General features: G+C 35.8%; 1 protein-coding gene across 3 annotated transcripts in view; it reads left to right on the top strand.

Annotated features, from left to right (window-relative positions):
• The window catches only part of Taf2 (TATA-box binding protein associated factor 2), an 86501-nt gene that overhangs the window by 20965 nt on the left and 38283 nt on the right, over positions 1–27253 (top strand). For all 3 annotated transcript variants that reach the window (XM_074069124.1, XM_074069122.1, XM_074069123.1), the window contains 10 exons: positions 536–635; positions 2186–2271; positions 6260–6395; positions 9327–9481; positions 10147–10261; positions 10608–10717; positions 13656–13721; positions 15874–16126; positions 17583–17723; positions 20152–20262. In XM_074069124.1, coding sequence (XP_073925225.1) covers positions 536–635; positions 2186–2271; positions 6260–6395; positions 9327–9481; positions 10147–10261; positions 10608–10717; positions 13656–13721; positions 15874–16126; positions 17583–17723; positions 20152–20262 — 1273 coding nt within the window. The remainder of the gene's footprint in view (positions 1–535; positions 636–2185; positions 2272–6259; positions 6396–9326; positions 9482–10146; positions 10262–10607; positions 10718–13655; positions 13722–15873; positions 16127–17582; positions 17724–20151; positions 20263–27253) is intronic.

The raw sequence follows: 27253 nt of genomic DNA, 5'->3' as shown, positions 1-27253 counted from the left end.
GTACCAATTGCCTTCTCTCTGAAGAAACCAAATAATAAACGTAAGTAAATAAACTTTAGGATTTATAATATCATTGAAAATTATGTGTGGGATTGGTAACAACAGAACATATACTTTTGAATTGAGCTGTGCAAGTGAGCAAGTACTATGAGCAGGTACTACAGAGGCAGATAATCTGAACAGAGTTGAGCAGAAGAGAAGTAGCACTATCAGATTAGAACATGTTAAATTGTTTTTGAAATAAGATTCTTGAGCACATTTTCCCCTTCTGCTGACCCAAAGCGTTGAGCATTCTTGGCAAGTACTCTACCACTGAGCTATACTAGTCCATCCCTAAAGAAGTCTTATAATTAAAGGCACAGCCAGGCATAAGGAATGAGCAACTCAGCCAGAGGATGTTGGGAAACATAATTTGCTAATAACTTTTTTTTTTTAAAGCCTGGGTATTACATTCTACACTTACCCCATTATTCTCTTTGATCTCGTCGAAAGAGTTTGTGTGATTAAACGAAATTTATTTTGACTTATTGCTTAGGTCTGACGAATGGGTGCTGAAGGGAATTTCAGGCTATATTTATGGACTTTGGATGAAAAAAACTTTTGGTGTTAATGAGTACCGCCATTGGATTAAAGAGGTAATAAGAACAAGTTTCATTATGTTCTTCTAAGTCAGTAAGCTATGTTAGTATTTTCCTGATTTCCAAGTCTCCTGTCCTTTACTTTTAATGCTTGTAAAATACTTTTAAAATGCCATTTGAAAAATAGCTGATTTTCCTAACAGGATGAGAATCACTTACTGAGAAAGACTAACAGTCTGTTTTTTTCTAGTTTTCAATGTCAGTTTTGGTCCTAAAGCTTTTGTTTTCCCTAGAAAGAAAATATTTAAACTCTTTAAACACCAAGTCAGTTATTAGATATTTCCCAGCTTATTTATAATAGTGCTTTCTAAGTTTGTGTTCTTCTATGACTGGTTAATCTTTCAAGTCTCATCTGTGTGAGGAACATAACAGCAGTATCTATCCCTTGGGCAGAGATTGTGAAACACTGCATATGTCATGTACATGGTACTTTGCACATAGTAACTGCTTATTATATGCTGGGTAATTTTTTTTATTTTTAAGTGGGGCTGGGGTTTGAATTCAGAACTTCATGCTTGGAAAGCAGCCACTGTACCTGTCAAGCCACACCTCCAGTCCATTTTGCTCTGGTTATTTTAGAGATGGGGTCTCACAAACTATTTTCCTGGGCTGGTCTTGAACCACAGTCCTCCCAGTCTCAGCCTTCTGAATAGATAGGAGCACAAGCATGATTCACCTGTGCCCAGTTATGGCTAGTCTTTTAATGTATTTATGTTCTCTATCATTGTCACATCATTTTCCTATTATTTAAAAATTTGACCAAAATTAAAAATTATCTGTATTTCATATATCCCATTCTGATCATATACATACATACTTTAATCACATTGTGCTTAGATTCTTACTTCTCAGGTAGAAAAATCCCAGCCTTTATATCATTACTAAATAGATTCTTTTATCTTCCTACATTCTTATTTTATACATTTTTATAATCCAGTCGTATACTTAGGCCAAAAAGTTAGTTATTAAAGACATCATGCATATAGAGCTAGTAAAGGATTCATGCATCTAGAACTGTTAGGTCCTATTCTTTAATTCAAAAGAAGGAAGTAACTTGCCACTTATAACGTGTAAGGTATTGTTATAAGTTTAATGCCTTCACTATGCTGTCATGAGTTTCCAGTGCAGTTGTGGCATTATCTTTTTTTTTTTTTCACTTTCTCTTTAATGTATGTCATAGAAAAGACTGGAGAAGTTTTAAAATGATGGGTTTCTGACATAATTTATCCCTATTTCTTTTTACTTGCCAAAGTCTCTGGAAGCAAAATACTGAGAAGGAAGACAGGTCAGAGAGAGTGAAAAGAACCACAAGGAAAAATTGACAGGCTTCTGGCCAGCCCTGACATCAAAAAGTAGAGAAAGCTTTTTGACTCTGAGTGTTAGCCAGCTGTGTAGATTGCTTTATTTATAAGAGTATAAACTATTCTCCAAATACATTTCACATGTCTTACATTGCGATTCCAGGAAAGACAATTTACAGGTTAGTCCTAAAATTTGTTATATGGAAGAGTTTTCACACTGACTTCTATTTTTGTATCTTTTTTTAGGAACTAGATAAAATTGTGGCATATGAACTGAAAACTGGGGGAGTTTTACTGCATCCCATTTTTGGTGGAGGAAAAGAAAAGGATAAGTATGTTAATTGTTTAGAGATCATTTTTTCTATTTTTTTCTTTTTGGCAGTACTGGGGTTTGAGCTGAACCCAGCCCTCTATCACTTGAGCTTCCAGCCTATAAAGCTTGCTTTATGAGATCGCTCTTAAAGGATTACTTCTTTATTTCTAGAGGCAAACACAAAGCCAAATAAGTAGTATCCAAAAATATTGATTGCAAAAACATTGGTAGTGATCTCATTAATCCTTTCATTGGTTTATTTTGTTGGCAGTACTGAGGTTTGAATTCGGAGCTTTGCAATTATCAGGCAGGTGCTCTGTCGTTTGAGCCACACCTTCTTTTTGTTCATGTCTTGCTTTTTGCCCAGGCTGACTTGGACTGTAATCCTTCTATTGTAAGCTTTACATATGGTGAAAGCCACCATATGCTCCCTCCACCTCACCCCCACCCACGCTGTTGGTTGAGATGGGGTCTTGTGATGGGGCCTGCCCAAGCTGGCCTCAAATCATGAACCTCCTGATCTCAAGACTACCAAGTAGCTAGGATTAGCCACTGGCAACCAGCTTGGATTGTCATTTTTTGTTGTTTTGTTTTTAACATTTTTATTAGTATATAATATTGTACAGGGGATTTCGCTGTGACATTTTTATATATGTGGACCATATACCCTGGTTTGGTACATCCCCTCCATTATTCTCCCTCTTCCCCCTTGCCCTGGTTTACTGTTTTCAATTGCACAAAGTGACTGTAAGGATTTAAGTGTAAAAAGATTTTTAAATATATAAGAGTTTTCTGTTTTCCATGTTAATTTCTTTGTGCCATTATATCATACTGTTCTTCCCATCCCCCTCTGCTGGGGTTTGAACTCAGGGCCTCAGTTTGCTAGGCAGGCCCTCTACCACTTGAGTTAGCCTTTATCATACTGTTTTCATTGAATTGCTTATTGTGATGGTTAATCTTCATTATCAACCTAATTTGATGGAGAAGCACCTAGGAAAATTACTAAAGTACATCTCTAGGTGTGTCTGAAGGAGTTTCTAGAGTGAGTTACTAGTGGGGGGAGGGAAAGACCCACCCTGAATGAAGGTGTTGTGGGTGGAACCATCCCATTGGCTGGAGGCAGGATGGAGTGAAAGGGGGAAAAGGGGAAAGCCCTGTCTCCCTCTCTCCTTTTTTCCCTCTCTTCCCTTCTCTCTTGTGCTTCCTGGCTGCTATGAAGTGAGGTGCTCAGCTCCATCATGCCATCACTACCATGATGAATTGAAACCATCAGTCAAAATAAATCCATCCTCCCTTAAGTTGTTTTGCTCAGGTAGTTTGTTACTTTGAAAAGTTTGACTAACACGGAAAATTAACACTAGAACTGGAGTCATTGCTATAACTAAACCTGACCGTGTGGGTTTTAAGCCTTTGAAGCTGGTATGTGGAAAGAGTTTAGAAGAGTTTGGAGATGGAGGCTAGAGAAGCCCTAGAAAGCTGTGAGGAGAACTTAGTGGGTGATTCTATTGGAACCAAAATGCCGATGAGAATAAGGACTCTATGGGGAATTGGACAAGAAGCTGTGTGGGTTATGTTCTGGCAAAACCCAAAAAACATGTTTTATCTGTGTCCTGAGAGTCTATGAGGCTGAATTTGAAAATTATTAACTAGTTAATATAGTGGAGGAAATTTCAATGCAGTCTGGCATTCAGGCTGTGGCATGGATTTTATAGGCGGGAGTTACTGTGAAAAACTGTGAGCAAAAAGTGGAGCATAAACTTTATGTTACTCAGAAAGGAAGTTGGGTACAGTTTGGGCCAACGGAAGTGTAACTGCTGAAGAGAATAGGGGCCATTAAAAAGAAGCCAAGTACTTTTCATCTAGACAATAGAAAAAATTCCTTGAAGGCACCTTAGGAATTAGCTAGAACCTACCAGCCACAGCCTGAGGATGTAGAGGTTTTAACTCATTTGAGACAAGACTTTGCTTTGATAAAGGAGCTCCAGGATGTGCAGAGTCCCCTGGAAAGTAATTCCCCTTAGTTCAGCCATCCAGGTACTCAGATGCCACTGCAGCCAAGGCTTAAGGGGGCTGCTGCTTGAGAAGGTGGCAGACCTGGCATTGTCCTTATGATGCTGGCTTTGTAGGCATGTAGAATATAAGAGTTAAGGGATCATAGAGGCTTCCACCTAGATTTCCAAGGAAAGCTTGAGAGGCCAAGCAGTATGTGGCAGGGTCAGGGTCCCTCCCCTGGTACTTACTTACTTATTTATTTAGCACTGGGGTCTGAACTCAGGCCTCACACTTGCTAAGCAGGCAATCCTCCACTTGAGCCACTCCACCAGCCCTATTTTTTTTTTAAATCATCCATATCAGTATATTTTGGTAAGTATTCCTTGTGACTACATATAGTTTACTTCATTCCATTTAAAGAGCCACATAACATTACATTGTATCTGGCATCTATTTAACCTTCAATGTTTTAGAGTTAATGTTAAAGCTTTGTGGGTTTTTGGCAGTACTGGGGTTTGAACTAACAGCCTCATGCTTGCTAGACAGGTGCTGTGCTACTTGAGCCACTCCTCCAGCCCTTTTTTTGTGTTGGGTATTTTTGAGATAGGGTCTCTCAAATTATTTGCCTGGCCTGGCTTCAAACTCTTATTTTCCTGATCGCTGCCTTCTGAGTAGCTTGGAATGAGTCACCATCACCTCTCATTGTTAAAGCTTAAAGGCAGGTAATATCTGTGTAGTTGGAAGTAGTATGTGACATATAAAAATAATTTTACAAGTAATTACTAGATTGATAAAATATAAATTTCAGTTTGCTATGTTTTTAAGTTAGGTTAATACCCATACCATTTGCCTTAGTTTATACTGCTATAACTAAATACCATAGACTAGATAATTTATAAGTGATAGAATTTTATTTCTCATTGTTTCTAATCATGGAGAAGCTGGAGGCTGGTAAATCCAAGATTGAGGGATAAGTAGAATTGATGTCTGAAAGGTTTACTCTCTGACTCCCAGATGGCTCCTTGTTGTAGCATCTTCCAGAGAGGAGGAGCACTGTTTCCACACACTCTGTAAGGGACACTAGGGCAAGAGAGCTTCCTTCAACCTTGAGCCCTTGTATTAGGATACTGTTCTCTTTCATGAGGGTGGACCCCTGATGACATAATTACCTCCCAAAGGTTGCACCCTTAATACAGTTGCACTGGGGATTATTTTTCAATGTGACTTTTGGAGGGTGCACCACTCATACTTTGATTGTGAGAATATGATTTGGCACATTTTTGAATGGTAACTCCTTGGCACCAATCAAAATTTTAGATCCAACTGCTTCTAGATATGTAATCATTTAGAAATTCTGCTTCTAGGCATTTACCATGCTAAAACACTTTCAAATGTGTAAAAAGATACTTATCATAGCATTTTATAATAGTGAAAAATTATAAACAACTTAAATGTTCATATAATGTCATAAGTATTTTTTACTTGGACCATGTATCTTTCTCTTACTAGTGATCTTTTTAATCATGTCAAAATTTTTAATTTTTACCTAGTCTTTCTGGTCTTTATGTGCTCCAGATTTTATATTTTTCATTAGGAAAATTTATAGTACTCTAGGATTATAGAAACGTTTTTCCTTTATTTTCTTCTAGTACTTTTATTGTTGTCTTAGTTGTTTATTTTAGATATATAATCCACCTTGAGTATAATTTTGTATATGTCTTAATGTTGGGATATTAATTGTAATTGCATGGATTGTGTTGATAAGTTTGGAGAGAATTTAAATATATGTTACTGTGTCTCCACACCTAGGAGCTTGACATGTACTTCCTTTGTGTCCTTTCATGTCTTCATAAATTTCTTCCAGTTAAGTTCATTTTAGATGTTTCTTCGTATTAAAGAAATGGGTTAAGTATTCCCTGAGTTTTTGATGTGCTATCTTGATGTGGCCATGAAATATATTGCTTATTTAATAGTCAAGTTTGTTACTAAGTAAATTGTTTTCTTTTTTTTAAAAGCCCGGCATCCCATCTACACTTTTCAATAAAGCATCCACATACTCTGTCCTGGGAATACTACACCATGTTTCAGTGTAAAGCTCACCTTGTGATGAGATTGATTGAAAATAGGATCAGCATGGAATTCATGTTACAAGTAAGTACTAAAGTTGAGAACTTAGTGGTGGTAAAGAAAGCGTAATCTGAATACTATTCTATAGAATAGGAGTCTGCAGTTACAGTTTTGTTTGGCTGCTAAGTGACTTATGCTTTTATTTGCACTTCCTCAGGTATACAGCATGTATTCGTACTTTGCCCAGTTAGCAAATGATTATCATGGAGATAGAATTAGAATGTGAGCAAGCAAACAAGACTTACTTATTCATATGATTTTGTGTTCTGCAATATTTAGATTAAGGATGAAGTTCTATTTTGAAATGTTTGTAATAGAAAAATATTAAGCCAATCTAAAAGATGTTTATTTTTGCTAGTGCTAAATTTTGCCACATTTGTAGCAAGTTTTGGTTTAAGAAGTTACAATATTGGAGATGATATAGTAGCAATCGGGTAAGTGCATTATAAACCTTCAGCTACTTTCCCTGTTGATAGTGCTCTTAGATGCAGGCAGGTAAAGAAATAGCTAACTGAATTCTTTTAAAAAACATTTTTGCTGGAGATGTACTTCAGTGATAATGTTTGCAAGCATTTCAAGTTTGCCCTAAAGCTAAGTTTGTTTAGTCCTCTGTCCTTCACCTCACCTTTAGATCGGAAAACAGAAATATTAAGTTGGGAAGATGGTCCATAAGAAAGTCACTCTTCTTTTTAGCACGGTATCAATCCTAATGAGTATTCTTATTTATACATTTATTTATTATAGGGCTCATGATTGAACCCAGGGCCCCATATGTGGTAGGCAAGCGCTCTACCACTGAGATACAGTGCTTTGCTGCCCTTTCTTTGTTGTTTTTTGGTGGTACCAGGGTTTGAACTCAGGGCCTCACACTTGATAAGCACACACCCTATCACTTGATCCACTCTGCTATCCCTTTTTTTTGTTGGGTATTTTTGAGATACAGTCTCAAGAATTATTTGCACAGGCTAGCTTCAAATCAGGATTCTCCTGTTCTCTGCCTCCTGAATAACTAGGATTATAGGCGTGAGCCACCAGTGCTTGTCTCCCCTTTCTTTTAAGTAGGAAAAAAGAAAACATAAGATTTAATATATTTCTAAGTCATGAGCTTATCATGCTCCTAATGAGTATTCTTAACTTTTTAATATTCAGTTTCTATGTAAAACAGCATAAGCAGTTATAGGTGTTAACATATTGTTCTTTTTTTCTTTTTAATGGTTTTATTAGAATATGATAGTTATACAGGAGATTTCATTGTGACACTTCTATATATACATGTATTATACTGCTATTTGTTCATCCCCTCTATTATTCTCCCTTCTGTAACTTCAACAGGTTTCAGTGTTCGATTTTCATATGCATGTAGAGAGTACATCCACCATACTCATATCATCTTCATTTACCCTCTCCCTCTCACTATATCTCCTCTTTAACATGACCTGTTTTACATTTCTGTTCTTCCTTCTTTAAGTGTCCGCTCATTATTCAGTGGGAATTTTGCCTTGATATTTTACCTATAAATATATTGTGCTTAAATCATTCTGACCTGTGCACTGCTCTTCCCCCTTCTCCTCCTGTTCTTTGTTGTTCAGTTTTCAGTGTGTTTCATTGTGACGTGTCCTCACACAGCTGTGATATATTTCATGAATACTCTATTATTCTTTTCTTCTTTTCCTCCTTTGTTAGTCTTCTCTAACAGACCCCCTTTTGGAAACATATTCTCTATATATTTGTATGTATATATGATTATGCTTGTATTTGTACTGGATCTATATTCCACATATGAGAGAAAAAAGTGACCTTTGTCTTTCTAAACCTGGCTAACTTAAGATGATCTCTAGTTCCATACATTTACCTGTGAACAACAAAATTTCATTAATCTTTATGGCTAAGTAAAATTGCATTGTATATAAATAACACATTTTCTTATTAATCCATTCATCAGTTGTAGGGCATCTTGGCTGTTTCCATAACTTGGCTATTGTGAGTAATGCTGCATAGGTATGCAGGTGTCTTTACTGTGTCCTGACTTACATTCCTTTGGATATATACCTAGAAGTGGTATTGCTGGATCATATGGCAAGTTTTCCTTTTAGTTTTTTGAGGCACCTCCATACTGTTTTCCATAGTGGTTATACTAATTTACATTCCCACCAACAGTATATGAGGGTTCCTTTTTCACACAACCTCACCAACATTTGTTATTGTTTGTTTCTGTTCTTGACGATAGCCATTCTGACAGTAGTGAGATGGCATCATTTCGTTTATGGCCAGGGATGTTGAACATTTCTTCATGTGTTTTTTTTTGCCATTTGTACTTCTTTCTTTGAAAAAGCTCTGTTCAGTGCATTTGCCCATTTCTTCACTGGGTCATTGATTCTTTGGAATTTTAGTTTTTTGAACTCCCTGTAAATACTGGTTATTAATCCTTTGTTAGATGTATAACTGACAAAGATTTTCTCCCATTCTATGTGCTGCTTCTTCAGTCTGGTGATCATTGTCTTTGCTGTACAGAAGCTTTTCAGTCTCATGTAGTCCCATTTGTCCTTTCTCTTAGTTGTTGAGCCCTTGGAGTTGTATTTAGGAAGTTACTGCCAATACCTACATGTTCCAGTGTATTCCCTGCTCTTTGCTGCACTGGTTTTAAAGTTTCAAGCCTTCTAGTAAGGTCTTTGATCCACTGTTCTTTTTTTCTTGATGAATACAGTATTCTTTGCCCAATACATCATCAACATTTCATAATGTTTGTAGGAAGAATGAATGCTCTTATATTCTGACTGTTTATAAATGTTTAGAAGTTTCTGTCAATTAGTCTTTAACTAGAACAATCTATGTATAATAAGTTGTAAAATTGTTACTTTTGTAACTGACTGTGATAAAGTAATAGTGCAAAGTGGGTGTAATACACAAATTGAAAACAATATACTATGTGATTAAATGACACTTTAATCTTTACAGGTTTTCAATAAGTTGCTAAGTCTGGCTAGTACTGCTTCATCTCAGAAGTTCCAGTCACATATGTGGAGTCAGATGTTGGTTTCCACATCTGGATTTTTGAAGTCCATTTCAAATGTTTCTGGCAAAGACATTCAGCCTTTAATAAAGCAATGGGTGTATCCTTTTCAATAACAGTCCAGCAAGGTGGGGAAGGGCTGTGTGTAAGAGAAAAGTGGAAGAAGAGAGATTGGAGGTCTAAATGGAGTATGAGCTATTGGTAGTTCTTAAAAAATAGCAGAAATAACTGAACAATGAGTCATTGCTCCAAAGCTCCTACTAATCTTTGAAATACATATACATACACACATATTTATATTTGTAAACTTTGGCATATTTTGAAGTACTTTTTAATATGTGATTAAAGAGGTAGGTTTGATGTTAGGTGAGGTAAATAACCCTCCAGACAGGCTTTGTGGCACTACTTACAGATGAAATGGTCTAGTGACTTTCAGATGTGGTTAGAGGTTGGTACAACTTAGTGGTATCTTGGAATTTTGCAATTTTTGCATTTTTTATTTCAAAACACTATTATATTAATCCAGTAAAGTGGTTTTACGTCTTCCAAAACACAATTTTCTCAATGTCTCAGAATTTTTTTCTAAATCTGGGGAAACAATTTTTACAAGTCTTTTGAATACTTTGCCACCTGGAATATAATAAAGCTTGCTTTGGGACTTTGATCTTGTGGGAATATATTTGAAAATTCTTAATACCATAACAAACAACATTTTTTTAGTATATACTCATTTTAGTATGTAAAATTTCCTTTACAATTCTTCAGAGACCAGAGTGGAGTGGTAAAATTTTATGGAAGTTTTGCATTTAATAGAAAACGAAATGTCTTAGAACTGGAAATAAAACAAGATTATACATCTCCTGGAACTCAGAAATATGTGGTAAGTGTTGTTTCCAACAGGGCCTTTTACACCATCGTTTCTACAGTTTTAGTATTGGAAGGGCTTAAGGTGATTAGAAGCTTTATAATGTGATGTGTTTGTAGAGAATAAATTGAGAAAATAACATGTACCAATGAAAAGAACAGGAGATGCACATGGATTTTAAGGGACTCATATTGTCCCAGTTCCCCCTTCTTGGTTACCAGTTGCCTTTCTATGTATGTAGATACTTCTTTGCTGTATTATTATTTTATGTATTGATATATATGTATATATCTGAATGTGCAAATGTACATGTTGGTATTTTTCTAGCAGTGTCTTTGAAAAAAAATTTTTTTTTTTAAAGGGACCACTTAAAGTTACAGTGCAGGAGTTAGATGGATCTTTCAATCATACATTGCAAATTGAAGAAAATAGCCTCAAACATGATATACCCTGCCATTCCAAAAGCAGAAGGTAGGCATTTGAATCATAACTATAAACTGGAGCTTAAACTTCAAATCCCACAGATTAAAAGTGCCAAAATAAAAATCCTGTTGTATACCAAATTTTTTAGGTAAAAAACATGTTATCTAGTATCTTTTTCTTCCTATTTTACTTCAAGTTAGCAATACCAAATGTATTTTGCTTGCTTTCTAGTCTTGATGACGTTTTAGTTTTAGAATTAAATAACTAATTTTTAAAATTTAGGTTTGAGGTCCTTGTTTTGTGAGGAGAAAGGAGCAGTTGAGAGAGCAAAACAGAAGTTTCAGTCTTTGGAGATAGGAAAAATTCAAGACAAATAGCTTAGGCTCATTTTTGTTATGTTAGTATCTACAAGAAATACTGGAATAATGATAATTTCAGGCAAAGAACTAAATATGTTATTAAAATATTAAAAGTTCTTGTGCTAGTAGAATGGCTCAAGTAGTAGAGCGCCTGCCTAACAAACTTGAGGCCAAGTTGAACCCCCGTACCACACACACACAGAACAGTAAAAGCACTTGCATCTTGTTTACTCTCTTTGCTTTTACTAAATGCTACCCTGCCCTTCCAGAACATTTTTTTTTTTAAGAAATTTTGTTTTATTGTCCATAGGTAGCCCTTGTGTTTACAAGCCATTTATGCATTGCATAATTCTTGGAAAAATACTCATTTTATACCACTCTAAATATAATACTTTGAATTCAGTAGGAATATTTCTGATTCCAACTCATAAAATATGCCTCTCACTTGCTGGAATATTCCTGACTCAGATTCATAAAGTACATCTCTTTCTTGTTTTTTGTTTTTGTTTTTATTTTTTAATTTAAATTGATTATTTAAATTGATACATGAAAACAAATTATAAACATTAATGGATTACCATATGATTTGATGTATAGTGTAATATTTAAATCAGATTTAAAAACATCCTCAAACATCAGCCATTTCTTTATAATGAAAACATTTTATTTCCTGGCTTTTTAAAATAAATAGCACAGAATTGTTATCTCAGTCACTCTATTGTGTAATAGCATCCAGAACTACTTAGTCCTCTTTATAATTTAGTACCCATTCATCAACCTTTTCCCATCTCCCAGCCTCCATTAACACCATTGTATTCTCAATATGAAGATCAGTATTTTTATATTCCACATAAACGTGAGATCATGAGGTACTTGTTTTCTGGAACATGGAACATGATTTATTTCATTTAATACAGTGATCCCCAGTCCTATCTGGTGGTAGTGAAAATGACAGGATTTCATTCTTTTTTATAGTTGAAGAGTACACACATTATGTGTGTGTACTACATTCTCTTTACCCATTCATCAGTTACAGGTTGTTTCCTTTTCTTGACTATTGTAAATAGTGCTACTGTAAACATGGGAATTCAGATGTCTTTTTAACATACTGATTTCCTTTTCTTTGGATATATACCCAGTAGTAGAATTGCTGGATCCTACGGTAGTTCTAGTTTTAGTTTCTTTGTGGAACCCTCCTTTTCCGTAATTATTGTTATAATTTACATCCTCATTAATATTGTGCAAGGTTTCCCTTTTTTCACATCCTTGCTAGCACTTACCTTTTGATTTTCTGATCATAGCTATTTAACTCAATTAAAAATAAATAATAGATGTAAATAGACATTTCTCCAAAGAAGACATGCCAGTGGCAAAAATATGTGTGAAAAAACGTTCAACATCACTAATTATTAGGACAATCCAAATAAAAACCATAGTGAGATACCACCTCACCACAGAACATTTCTGATATCTTGCAAAGGCAAATTGCCTCTTCACTGAAAAAATATCCAAGTTGGACATGGAGGCTGAGGCAGAAGGATCATGGGTTCAAAGTCAGCCTAGGCTGCACAGTGAGACCCTGTCTCAAAAAAAAAAAAAAAAAACAGGAGGGATGTCTTAACAGCTTACCGTTTATTAACATATTTTTCCTTTATTATTTTTCAACTCAGTGCTTAACATTTACTCTGGACAGTGAAAGACAAGAACATTTCTGTGCTTTACTGGGGGAATGTGTAGTAATGGCAACATTTCAGGAGCAAAAGCCTTAAATTGATTACTATGCTTAGATGAGAATGTTGATTTTGAAGGCCAGAACTTGATTCTGAAAGCTTTCTGTAGTCATTCTTACTGAGAGAAAATTCTTTCTTAATTCAGAGTGAAATCCCATTTCTTTTTGTCCTGTCCACCTTGGAAAGTTGGAATGTCTGATTGCTACACTTTTCACATTTCCTTGGGTTTTTTTCCCCCCTGTAATAACAGTGGGCCATTTGAGTATTCTTTGGTGTGAGGAACACAGAAAGACTTGGTTTTCTGTTCCATTCCTATTCATCTTTCTCCAAATTTTAACATGCCATCCAATAGTTTTTATGATACAGGAGTAGTTTACATGGTGACAGTTCCTTTTACTTTGCTCATCTTAAGTTTCCTTGTGTATTAACTAGTTCTACATGTCAGTTATTACTGATAAGTTGTTTTATTAGTTAATCACCTTATTTTACATGGGACCCAGCCTTGCACATGCAGAACAGTTTGATCTGGAATATTTACAATTCATTTTAGTCTGGTTATTATTTCATTTGTTACAAAGGATTTCTTTTATTTTTATCTTTGTAAAATTGCACCTACCAGTTCTTAGGAATGTACGTGCTTTAAGTTGACATTTGATTATATATATATATATATATCTGTTTTTGTTAAACTTTGATTCAGGAAAAGATTTCAATGTTTTCTTCATTTCCTCTAGCTTCAAAATAAATAGATTTTGTTGATTTTAAATTCCATTGCATTTTATACATGGTATATATTTACTGTTGTGTGAGATCCTTTGTTTGAACTTTAGCAGGTCTTTATCTCCATTCGGATTTTGAATTCTTCCAATTTTCAAACTTACTTTTCCTTAAATGTAGGAATAAGAAAAAAAAAATTCCGCTGATGAATGGAGAAGAAGTTGACATGGATCTTTCTGCAATGGAGTAAGTAACTTAAAAGTACGTTAATTATCCTTGAAGTAACTGCTTTTAAAACTTTTTTATTTATTTACTTACCTATTCTGGGAACAGAGTCTTGTTTTGTAACCTCAGTTGGCCTTGCACTTGTGATCCTCATGCCTCAACTTCCCAAGTGCTGGGATTACAGGCAAACAACGTATGGCTCTAACACTATACAAACTATGCAGAAACAAATTTTAAATAAAATCTTAATTCATTAAAGATACAAAAGTTTATCTGGTATGGATGAGGCAAAGCTAAGTGAATATGCAATTTTGTTATGGGAATGGGCACATCCTCAAATAGGCAACTTTCTTGCACTCTCTTGGTGGCTTCTTGAGCAGTGCTTCTCAAACTGTGATGTGCATGTGAATCATTGGGGATCTTAAAATGCAGTTTCTGATTCAGTACTTCAGTTGCGGGGCCTGGTAGTTTATAGTTCCAGTGACTTTCAGGTGCTATAGATCAGGTTATATGGATTGTCTTTGGAACAAAGCTCCAAGACATGTATTTGCAGAACACAACTTAAAAATTATTCTAGCGGGGCATGACTGAAGTGGAAGAACACCTGTCTGGCAAGCACGAATCCCTGAGTTCAAGCCCCAGAACCACCAGAAAAAAAAAAATCACTGTTCTGAATTTTATGTGGTGTTGCGTATTGATAGTGCTCCATTTTTAAATACAGTATGGTATAATGTTTGTCATTTTGCCTGTCCATCCTCTGCCTGTGTATTTTTTTATAAAACATCTGTAATTGTTTACTAATTTGAGTGACGAATTATTACTACAGTTTATGTGCAGATTTTGTCCACTTGTCCGTCAAGTTCAGTGTGTGAATGTAAATTTTTACATAGCAAGTAGCTTATCTGTAGTACCCACCCAATATTTGTTGAATTGAATTAATACTACAAGTGGTGGTCTTTTGATGAAAAGGCTGATTTTTAAGCTGTACTTGTTACTTGAAAAGTACATGAAGATAAACTCATGCTATGCCTTCGAAATATGATTTCAGAGCCAGGCACAGTAATCCTAGCTGTAATCCTGTACCTGTAATCCTAGCTACTCCTAAGGCAGAGATCAGAGAATTTTGGTTCCAGGCCAGCCTGGGCAAAAAGTTCACAAGTCCCCATCTCAATCCATAAGAGCCGGGCGTGGGTGTTGTGCACCTCTCATCCCAGTTACATGGAAAACATAAATAGGATTTCAGTCCAGGCCAGCCTGGGCATAAATGGGAGAAAATAACTAATGCAAAAAAAGAGGGTGTGAGGTGTGGCACAAGTGGTGGAGTGTCTGACTGACAAGCAGGCATGAGGCCCTGAGTTTAAATCCCAGTAATATACATACATACAAACAGAAAATATGATTTTCAGAACTCCCTGTTTGCAAAAGGTAATCTTGAGGCTAGCATTTTTTAAAAAACTATATTTGATTTATTTAATAAGTTAAATTTATTTTAATTAAATTAATTTAGTAAAATAAGTGCATTGATTTATTAGTCAAATTGATTTCTGTAAAGGTTACTATTTATAGCCATGTCAATTATTATTCTTTCAGAGGTTAGATGATGAAATTTGATATCAGTGTCCTGTCTCTCATCATGTAATCACAAATAAAAATGCTGAAAATAATATTTTGATAGAAAATGGGGAATTTAAATCCTATATGACAACTCATTTTATCCTGGAAGATCTATTCAGCAAGATTGAAACATTGTGAAAGAATTACTTATAATAAACATAATGAAGAATTTCTCTGCACAGTTAAAAAATGAATACAGTGAATCTCTACAGGCTTCAATAGTACATTTAAAGGAGTATGTGGTTATTAAACTGCTTTTAAAATTTTTTTTTTGGTGGGACTGAGGTTTGAATTCAAGGCTTTATGCTTGCAAAGCAGGCATAGGATCACTGGAGCCACACCTCCAGTCCGTTTCACTCTAGTTATTTTGGAGATGGGAGGCAGATGAACTGTTTTCCTGGGCTGAACATGAACCCAATCTTCCCAATCTCAGCCTCTCAAGTAGCTATGATTACAGGTGTGAGTCACAAGTGTCTGGCTTATTGACTGCTTTGTTTTTATATTCTAAAAGAGATTGATGTTTTAAAAAATAAAGTTTAAAAATTGTGTTTTCTTTCAGTGCTGATTCCCCTTTGCTGTGGATAAGAATAGATCCAGATATGTCGGTACTGAGGAAGGTAGAGTTTGAGCAGTCTGACTTTATGTGGCAGTATCAGCTCCGCTATGAAAGGGATGTTGTTGCACAGCAGGAATCCATCTTGGCCTTGGAAAAGTTCCCGACCCCAGCATCTCGGCTTGCACTCACCGACATCCTGGAACAGGAGCAGTGCTTCTACCGCGTGAGGATGGCTGCTTGCTTCTGCCTTGCAAAGGTGAGGTTATACAGCAGAGCAAAAGTGGGAAGATTTGTGTATTTTACAAGTAGTCTCTGAAAATGAGTTAACTACTTCTTTGAAAGCTTTTGCCATACTTTTAATGGGACTGCTTTGAAAGAAACAAGTAATGACCGAAAAATAAGATATGCACACAATTTTATCATTGCCAAACAAAAACTGAAAACAGAATTTTCAGTTTATGTTTAATTACCAAACATATTTTTTAGAGCAAAGAACATTTGGTAAGAAATTCTGTGGTTTGAGCAATTTTTTTTTTAAACATCGTACATGAAATCAGTTAATTTTAATTATCCCATTATGGCAACTATTTCACATTGATTTGACTTTAGGAATAAACATTAGTGATTAAATAATTTACAGTGATTGGCTGTATAGCTTAGCAGTCCAGAAAAATTACTTTATGAGAAAACTAAATATCTTTCTTTAGACACAAAAAAATCTGAAGGTAGAAAATATGAAAACCAGAAAAATGCAGATAGAAATTTGCCCAGAAATACTGGTTACCAGGTACTTAAAAAGCATCTTGATAATAAATTTATCTATTTCAGCAGATTATAATGGTTTAGATTTGCTTTGTGTTTAATGATAACACGTCAGTAGTTGAATTTCTATCTTCTCAGATATTAGAGGGAAAAATGATTATTTGCTAAGGATATAATTTCATTGGTGCTCTAAAAATCTTGTGATTCTTGCATGCTAAAATATTAGCAGAGCCATAAAATTACAGAATGTATTATTTAAAGTGAATCATAATTTAGTTTTTTTCAGATGTAATTTTTATATTTTGTAAAATTACCAATACCGGGATGTGGGTTGGTTTGTTTTTTTTTTTAAATAATGCATACTTTTCTCTCCCCCCGCCCACCACCCGCCCCAGATTGAGGCAGGGTGTAGGTATGAGGCCTGACTGGCCTCAGATTCACTGTGTAGCCAAAGGTAGCTTTGAACTCACAATCCTTGTCCCTCTTTCAGCCTTCTGTGAGCTAGGATTACAGGCATGGACCATCATGCTTGGCTGTATAAAGCATTCTTAAAGATTTTTAAATGGTACACTGTATTTGACTTGGTTTTCACTTGGGTGGATTAAAAAATCTTATTTAAAATTATGTTGTTTCTATCTGACAAATTAAAAATTTTAGTCACGTTTGCCTAAATGAATAGAGACAAACCTGTTTAGAGGAGAAACCTTTTGAAAACATTTTTTACTTAAAACATAAATGAATACTGCAATTTAAAAATTAACTTGTGTACAATAACTAAGTGCACATAGAATATTTTTGGAGGGTGAGTTCATTTTCTTGGAAGTGGGTGATAGAAGACCAAATTTTATTAATTTATAAAAACTGTAATGCTGGCTTTTAAAAAAGCTATTTTATTTAATAATATATTTGCAGTGGTGATGGAAAATACTTCATTTTCTAATTATTTGCAGATTGCAAATTCAATGGTGAGCACGTGGACAGGACCACCAGCCATGAAATCTCTCTTTACTAGGATGTTTTGTTGTAAAACTTGTCCAAACATTGTGAAAACAAACAACTTTATGAGCTTTCAAAGTTATTTTCTGCAGAAGGTACAGTTTACTTTCTAATGTTCTTACGATCTTTTCAAGTAGGCCTTTTTAAAAGCTTTTCTTCCAAAACATTGATTGTTCATTGCTTTTATGAACTTTGTACAAGTAATTAATTGTTCATATTAATAATAAAGTGAATTAAAAATGGATAGTTTTCTTTCTTTTTTTTATTTCTTTTTATAAGTATTGGTTTTTGAACTCAGGGCCTCAGCTTCACTAGGCTAGCACTCTTATCACTTGAGCCGCACACCCAGCCCTTTTTGTTTTACTTGTTTTTCCAAATAGGGTCTCACATTTTTGCCTGGGCTGGCCTAGACAGTGATCATCCAATTTATACTTCCCGCATAGCTGGAATGACAGGCAGACACTATCACACCCAGCTTTGTTTGTTGAGATTGGGGTCTCTTTAGCTTTTTGCCCAGGCTGGCCCGGCACTGCTGTCCTCTAGATCTCTGCCTCCCAAGTAGAGGGATTATAGATGTGAACCACCACACTAGCATGATTTCCTTTTTCAGTAGTGTATATGGGGAATGGCGATATGGTTACATAAGCCCTTCTCCTGCCACACCTATTAAAGGTTTGTTAGGCAAGTTGAGATTTAGTATGATAGAAAGAAAAGTGAAAGGATTGCCTAGCAGAAGTGGAGTGCCTGTTGAGAACGGCAGTGGTGATATACTTATAGCAAATTTCACTAGCAGAACAGATTTAGGGTGGTCTAGATGTGGGGAAAGGCAATAATGGTCTGATAAAAGAAATCTGTGACATCCTGTTAATAAGAACTGACTGAAATGTATTCTCCATCTCTTGCCATTGTACTAATTTGTAGTATGAAAACAAGTAAATTTCTGTGCCTAGAATGTTCTCTTCATTCTGTCATCATGCTTCCATGTACCTTAGGTCAGAGTTTCAAATTAGTGTTGTGAGCAATTATGAAAGGTCATGATATTAGTTTAGATACTTCATTTTAATTTTTTTGACAGTACTGGGGATTGAACCCAGGGCTTCAAGCATATTAGATAAGTACTCTACTACCTGAGCTACCTCTTCCCAAGCTCTGTTGTTTTTTTAAAAAAAAAAAAATTAATAAAACCGAATATGCAGTATCAGAAAGCTTCCTGTTTGCTGAGGATAATTATAAAGCTTTTGTTTTATTTTGTAGTTTGTATACATTGCTTCTAAACATGTGTATTAGGTTGTGTTAGAAAATGTATTTCTGTGGTTTGAGGTAAAAACATGTAAAGCTAATGCTTTTAGACCAGTTCACCTTTCATATAATACTTGTAGGCAGAAAAGAGAGAAGATTGGTACCACATCAAGCTTGAGTTACAGAAGAGCAGAATAGGCATAGGATAGCTACTTCTACAAAAAATGAGCTTTTCCTTATTTTTCTTATAGAATTAATGTTGACTATTATTGCTTCCATTCATTGCCTCTACTCCTTTAAGAAAGAAAATGGGCCATCTCCTTTCTGACCGTCCACTTTATAGGAAATAGTCTAGATTTCTCCATGTTCTAAGGATTAAGATGTCTATGCATGCATTTATCCTTCTGCCTAGGATTAATTAGCATTTTTTTTTCTTTTGGTGAGACTGAGGTTTGAAGTGAGGGCTTCATGCTTACAAAGCAGGCACTCTGCCACTTGGACCACACCACACCCCTCCAGTTAATTTTGCTTTAGTTATCTTGAAGATGAGGTCTCAGGAACTGTTTACCCTGGCTGGCCTTGAACATTGATCCTCCCAATCTCATCCTCCCAAGTAGCTAGGATTACAGACATGAGCCACCAGTGCCCAGTTAAAGCTTTGGTTTAATGCTAAAATTTTCCAGTGTGTGTGGATCATGTTTCTACTTCCATAGAAAAATTTGCTTTGAATATTTAGAAGGTGAAAGGCTGTGTTTCAGACAATTTACCATTTTTTCCCTTAGTCTGGGGATTGGGTGTTACTGGAGAATCAGTGTGTTCAAAGATTAATGATTGATCTCTACTATATGGTGTATTATTCCAACCACTGTTATCATTTAGCCCAAAAATGGTTGTGAGGAAGAAGTCTCCTACTCAGAAAGCAACTAGCCAAAGACATTCAGCCTACTACATAGTAGATTTAAAATATGAACTGTCTAATGCCAGAAATTCATACCTGTTCTATGGTATCACTGAGAACTGAATTTCTATAACTTACATCACATGTACTTTCTTCCAGCAAATAAGGACCAAGGCATATGGCCTAAAAAATACCTCCAGTCAAACAACCTCTTCTTGAGGTTTTTACCCCACTTTTTGTTCTCAGTGGGAGCATGTGAAAGATAAGGGTTAGGTTCCATCTAGATACCCAAAACCCCAGAGTAATTCTTTTCTGTATAGTTAAAACAATTGTAGTAATGAATAAGTTGGTTTATATGCTTAAAAACAATTCTCTTTTTTTTGTAGACTATGCCAGTTGCAATGGCGTTGTTAAGAGATGTTCATAATCTTTGTCCCAAAGAAGTCTTAACATTTATTTTGGACTTAATCAAGTACAATGACAATAGAAAGAATAAGGTAAGATACTTTTTTTAATGAACCTTACAAAATTCTTTTTAATGAACCTTATAAAATTTGTTTTAAAGAAATATATAGAGACCTCAAATACCCCACACTGTAAAATAGTCTGTAAAATCATTGTCGAACTTATGGCACTTTTCTAGAGTTATAGATATAGAAACCTGATTTATTTTAATAACTGGTAGATGGAAGCTAAGATTAATTAGTTTTTAAATGTTCCTCAAACCTCTGTAGTGTGGAGATGGTAACTCATCAGATGTGCAGACAGCTGAAACTTGATTTCCTGAAGTCTTACAGTACCAGCTTTATTTTTATACTTTTTTTTTTTTTTTTTTTTTTTTGCCCTTTTGTGATCAAACCCAGGGCCTTGTGCAAATTAGGCAAGTGCTGTACTGTTGAGCAACATCCCCAGCCTTAGTGTTTTTGATGTTCTTTGTTTTATTTTATTTTGGTACCTGTTTAATGCCTTTCATCATGACAGTCTCATACATGTATAATGTACTTTGATCATGCTCATCTCCCCATTACCTCTCTTCCCTCACCTTACTAGTCCCCTTCCTCTTCCAAATAATGCTCCTTGTACTTTCATGTCTTTTTCATTTTTTAAATCTAGATTCTGCAGAAGAGAAAAATATTCAATATTTGTCTGAATCTGGCTTATTTTACTTAACATAATGCTCAAATTCCATCCATTTTTTGCAAATGACATAATTTTGTTCTTTACGAAAAGCTCCATTTTGTTTATGTACTGTATTTTCATTATCCTTTGATCTTTTTGTGGACACATAAGATGATTCCATAACTTGACTATTATGATTAGTGCTGCAATAAACACAGATGTGTAGGTATCTCCAATTGTGTGCTGACTTAGATTCCTTTGGGTATACACCCAGGAATACAGTAGTTTTGATTTTTACTTTTTTTAATGAACTTGTATACTGATTTCCTTAGAACCTGGACTAATGTACAATCCCACCAACAGCATATAAGGGTTCCTTCTTTTTCTCCTGAAATCCTTGCCAGCGTGTGTGTGTGTGTGTGTGTGTGTATGTGTGTGTTATCTTGTCTTTTTTTCCTTGTAGTACTGGGAGTTGAACTCAGGCCTTGTACTTGCTAAGCAGACTCTCTTTACTTGAGCCCTTTTTACGTTGGTTATTTTTGAGATAGGTTCTCACTTTATGCCTAGATTGGTCTGGGCCAAATCTTCCTATTTGTGCTTCCCTAAAGTTGATATCAGGTACGCTACCATCCCGTTGGTGAAATTAAGGGGTCTCATGGACTTTTTGCCTGGACTGGTCTTGAACCTCGATCCTCCTGATCTTCACCTACAAAGTAGCTAGGTTGTTTTCTTGATGTTGGCCATTCTGACTGGGGTAAGATGGAATCTCAATGTAGATTAGATTGGCATTTCCCTGGTGGCTAAAGATGTTGAGTTTTTTTCACTGATATTTATTAACCACTTGTATTTCTTCAAGAACTGTGTTCAGTTCATTTGCCCATTTATTGATTAGATTTTTTTATTCTTTTGACATTACGTTTTTTGAGTTCTCTGTATATTCTGAATATTGATTCTCTGTCAGATGGATATATAGCAAAGATTTTTCTCTCATTCTGTAGGCTGTCTCTTCACTTTGGTAATTGTTTTCTTTGCTGTATAGAAGAAACTTTTTTAATTTGATACAATCCCATTGGTCAGTTCTTTCTATTAAGTCCTGAGCTGTTGGGGCTCTGTTCAGAAAGTCATTGCCTATGCCTATAGGTTGAAGGGTTTTCCTATAGTAATTTTAAAATTTCAGTTTTTACATTAACATCTTTGACCCATTTTGAATTGATACTTTACAAGGTGAGAGATAAGAATCTACATTCAGTCTTCTACATATGGCTTTCCAGTTTTCCCAGCACCATTTGCTAAAGGGGTCTTTGTCCAATGTACTGAGGCTCTGTTGTATAATTTGAAATAAAGAATTGTGATACCTCCAGCATTGATTTATTTTGCTTAGCCTGGCTTTTGCTATTCAGGGTCTTTTGTGTTGCCATATGAATTTTAAGATTGATTTTTCTATGGCTGTGAAGAATGTCATTGAAATTTTGATGGGAATTTCATTGCATATGTAGATTGCTTCTGGTAATATAGTTATTTTCACAATATTAATTCTGCCAGTTCATGAACCATCTTCTAGTGTCTTCAGTTTCTTTCTTCAGTGTTTCATAGTTTTCATTTTAGAGGTCTTTTGCCTCCTTGGTTAGGTTATTCCTTTGTGTTTTTTGTTGTTATTTGTTTTGAGATGATCATATAATTTTTGTCTTTGATTCTGTTTGCTGTAGTATGTTTATTGATTTGCATGTGTTACCATCCTTGCATCCCTGGAATGAACCATCTTGACCTTATTATCTGATCTTGTTAGTGTGTTGTTTAATTCAGTTTTCAGATATTTTATTGACAATTTTTGCATCTTTGTCCACCAGGGAAATTGGTGTATAGTTTTACTTTTTGGTTGTATCTTTATCCTGTTTTTGTATCGGGCTAATTTTTCACAGAATGAGTTTAGATGCATTTTTTTTCTCTTTCTTTTTTATGGAATAGTTTGTGAAGTATTGCTGTTAGTTCTTTAAAGGTCTGGTACAATTCAGCAGTGTATTTGTCCAGTCCTGGGCTTTTCTTTGTTGGGAAATTCCTTATTACTGCTTCAGCTCTTCATAGGTCTGGTAAAATTCAGCAATTTGTATATCCAGTCCTAGACTTCCCTTTATTGAGAGATTCCTTGTTACTGCTTCAATCTCATTCTTGGTGTTTGGTCTGTTTTTTGTTTATATTATCTTGGTTCAATTTTGGTAGGTCATATGTATCTAGAGATTTATCCATTTCGTTTACATTTTACAATTTTTTGGATTACACATTTTCAAAATATTCCATAATGATCCTCTGGATTTCAGTGATATTTGTTATAATATCCGCCTTTTCACTTCTGATTTTATTAACTTGGTTCTTTTCTCTCACTTTTGCTTAGTTTGTCTAAGGGTTTGTCAATCTTGTTTGTTTTCACAGAACCAACTTTTTGTTCATTGGTACTTTGTGTTCTTTCAGTCTCATTTAGTCATTAATTTTTGCCATGGCCTTTACTATTACTTTTTTTATGTACTCATACTGGGTTTGGCTTTTTCTTCTTTTTTTCTGAACCCTTGAAGTGTATCATTAAGTTATTTATTTAAGAGCTCTTTGCTTTTGGGGGGTAGGGAGTGGTAACTGGATTTTGAACTCGGCCTCATGCTTCCTAGGCAGGTGCGTTACCACTTGAGCCATTCTGCCCAGAGAGCTCTTTGCTTTTTAATGTAGGTACTTATAACTGTTAACTTCCCTCTTAATACTGCCTTTGTTGTTTCCCTAAGTTTTTGGTAGGTTGTATTTTTATTTGATTCTAGGAATTTTTTAATTTCCTCTGTTAATTTCTTCAGTGATCTACTGGTCATTCAAAAGTGTATTTTTCAATGTCCATGTGTTTGTAGTCTCTGCACTTTCTTTTTATTTCTAATTTTACTTCATTATAGTTTGATAAAATACAAGAAATGATTTCAGGGTTTTGTTATTGTTGTTGTTGTTGTTGTTTTAAGAATTACTTAATGGTCCCAAATGTGATTTATTTTGGAATCAGTTCCGTGGGTTGCTGGGAAGAATGTGCATTCTGTAGATGGAATGGAATATTCTGTAGATTCAGTCTATTTGATCTGTGGTACAGTTTAACTCTGAAGGGGTTTTTTTTTAGGGGGGGGGTCTTAGCTTTCTTTTGAGGGCTCAATCCCTAATACCACTCAGAGAAGAGCAAACAAACCACCATAATAGTAACAACATTTGTGAAGTTGGTGCTGTATGCGGGTTACAAAGACCAGGCCAGTCAAGAGTCAGTTGTTAGCTTGGAGCTATGTTTGATTTAGAAGCTTCCCTTTGAGTACCCAGACCTGTTCCTATCTCCATGTCCTTTTGGGCTGTGGCCTCCGAAGGTTCCCAGTCACTCCACAGCCCCCCTCCCTATTTTATTCATCCAGGGGCTGCAAATGTCCAAGCTTAGGGGTGTCTCCCTGAGTGGGTCAAAAAGTGGGAGTAGCAAACAGCACTGAGATCTGCACTGGAGGAGAGAGGGAGAGAGGGTAGAACTGAGGGACTCGGCCCTCTGCCTGCTGGTCACAGCACTATTAGACCCTGCTCAGTAGTTAACCACCCTACAGGAAGAAGGAAGCTGAGGACACTGAGCGATCTGGTATACCTAGGCTCAACACTGCCATTCCTGCCCAGCAACAAACTACATGAAACAGGGAGACAGCACTGGAGTCCATGCAGTTTATTTGCCATGGACGGGAAGCTCCTTGTCTCTGCTGTGGTCACAAGCTATGAGGTTGCTTCTTACCACAGAGGGGGGTGCCACCAACCACTGTGCTCTTCATAGCCTAAGATCCCTGTTGCCTAAGCTTCTCAATGGGTCAGTTTACTACCCTCCCTCTCTCCATGACTGCCTCTCATGATGGCTCTCTTCCACCCAGACACTGTGGGAGCGTGTCCCCAGCTTCCCTGACTTATGATTGATCCTCGCTTTCAGAGTAGCCCAGTTTTAATAGAATCCCCTCTCAAGTTGGTGCCTGGCTATAGCTCTCTAAGATATGGAGAGCAGAAAAATTAATTTCTTCCCTAATTCTGCCCTGCCACATAGGAGTTGCCATCACACTAAATCCCCACACTGGATTTAAGGTTTGAGAGAAATGTGGGCTTATCCTGCTACTAGGTCTGCCAGTCTCTTTTACCAGGGATGCACGGCTTACCTTGTGATTGTGGCTTCAGGTTCTTGTCTCCCCAGGGAGCTGGGGTTGGAACTGCAGGCTGTTTGCTACTTTTTTCTTACCTTTCTGTTTCTTTATGTTTTTTAGCTGTCTCGTCACCTCTGTCATGATTCCTGATACTCTTCCTCTCTTTCTCTGTTCAAAATGCAGTCAGTCCATTGTTGCCCTGATTGTTGGAGTTCACAGAATCACACAGAGGAAGCTCTAGTCTAGTATCTTACCCTGGAAGTCCCAATCCTTCGTTTTTTGAGAGTCTTACTGTGTAGCCCAGGCTTACCTAGAACTTGGTTTTTTCCTACCTCAGCCTCCTGAGTGCTGGGATTATAGGTATGTGCCATCACCATTGGCTTTTGAAATTTGTGTTTGTTTGTAGCAGTACTGGGAATTAAACCTAGGGCCTTGAGCATGCTAGGCAAGCCCTCTACTACTGAGCTACATTTCTAGCCCCTCTGCCCCCTTTTTTTTTTTTTTTACAAAATGATTTCTTTTCGTAAGTGGTTCAGCCTGGAATTAATTTGTTTATTGGTGAATTTGACTTTTTTTATACCATTGTATGTTTTTATTCATTTATTTAGCAAATAGATATAGGATATCCAAAAATTACTTCATCCTACTTTTTTTCAGTTAACAGTGAGCAGATGTTTTTTAGTATATATGCTGTAACAAGTAGTGAACAATTTTAAATAGAAAGAAAAAGTGATTGATGTCTTAAGAAACTTTATTCATGAAACATTTATTGAGCAACTGCTGTTGTAGTCTGGTTATGGTCTCTCAAGAACATAGCTAATAGAGAAATCAGACAAGTAAACAACAGTCATTTATAGCAACTGCTAAACTGCAGGTATATGAGATTTTCAAGGTAGTTTTTTTGTTTGTTTGTTTTGTTTTTTTTTTTAGCACGGTCACATACTATTTCTATTTTAAGCAAGTCCAAAATTTATTGAAAGGATAACAAAGCTTCCTGCATGGAGGGGCTTAGTGAGAAAAGCTAAGCCAAGGAATGGCTGAAACTAGGAGATGACATTGGGCTCTGCTTGACTAAGGTCCTCCTGTTGTATGTTGAAACTAGTTTGTGACTGGATGTTATATCGTTGTCTTCTCCCTGAACCTGACCACTGGCCACCCCCATCCTTATTTTTTTTTTTATTCATTTATTCACATTCACATGTGCATACATTGTTTAGGTCATTACTCCCCACTGTGTGTCGTCCATCCCTGCCCCCCCATTCCCCCACTCACTTACAAGGTAGAACCTGTTCTGTGCTTTTCTCCAGTCCCATTGAAGAGTAGAAATAAGCAATAATAAGAAAGACATAGTGTTTTTGCTAGCTGGTAGATTTTAAGAAACTATTTCAAGAATGTAGAGAGAAAGGTACAGAGAAGTTTTGTGTAGAAGTAGTGAATGTCAAACAAAATAAATAAGGTAAATAAAAGATTAATAAGATTTTCTTTGTTTACATGTAGGATTAGTCTAAGAAAGTCATTGCAGATTGAAGGAAGAGCACATACAAAGATACATGTAACTAGTAGGATATGTCATTCATCAATCATTTAATTAAAATATTACAATTCTAGAAAAGAAAAAACCCAAGGGCATTTTTTAAAAACAGATGATTTTTAATGAAAATCAGTATTACTTTTGCCCCTAAGTAATATTCAAATGACCTAAACTTAAAAGTCTTCTTAAAAAATTAGTGCTTTAAAAGAAAACATTATAGCCCATTCACCTTTTCTTGATTTTTGTGAATCTCTTGTCTTTATTTCTGATAGTCTCTACTACCATCAGTCTCTCCCAGAACAAACTATAGTAGGGACATTTACGTTACCTTTTTCCATGGGTCCACTCATGTAGGCAGACCCATTTTTAGAAAACAGATGATTATTTTTATTTCATTATTGTTTTGATTAAGTGGTTCAGATTTTTATATACTTTAGCACTAAATTAGAATAGAACAGTAGGTGAAATTGCTAAGCTCGGCAAGCATACTGAGCTATGTCCCTGGCCCTGGTTTGTTTGTTCTTCTGGTACTGGGGTTTGAACTCAAGGTCTCATGCTTGCTAAGTAGGCGCTCTACCACTTGAGCAACTCTGCCAGCTTGTTTGTTTGTTTTAAAGTATTTTTTTGAGATAGGGTCTTGCTACATAGCCCCGACTGGCCTTA

Source organism: Castor canadensis, chromosome 3 (assembly GCF_047511655.1).
Source record: "Castor canadensis chromosome 3, mCasCan1.hap1v2, whole genome shotgun sequence".
NCBI lineage: Eukaryota > Metazoa > Chordata > Mammalia > Rodentia > Castoridae > Castor > Castor canadensis.
Note: the sequence above shows the minus strand (reverse complement) of the source record. Positions and strands in the feature narration are given on the sequence as shown.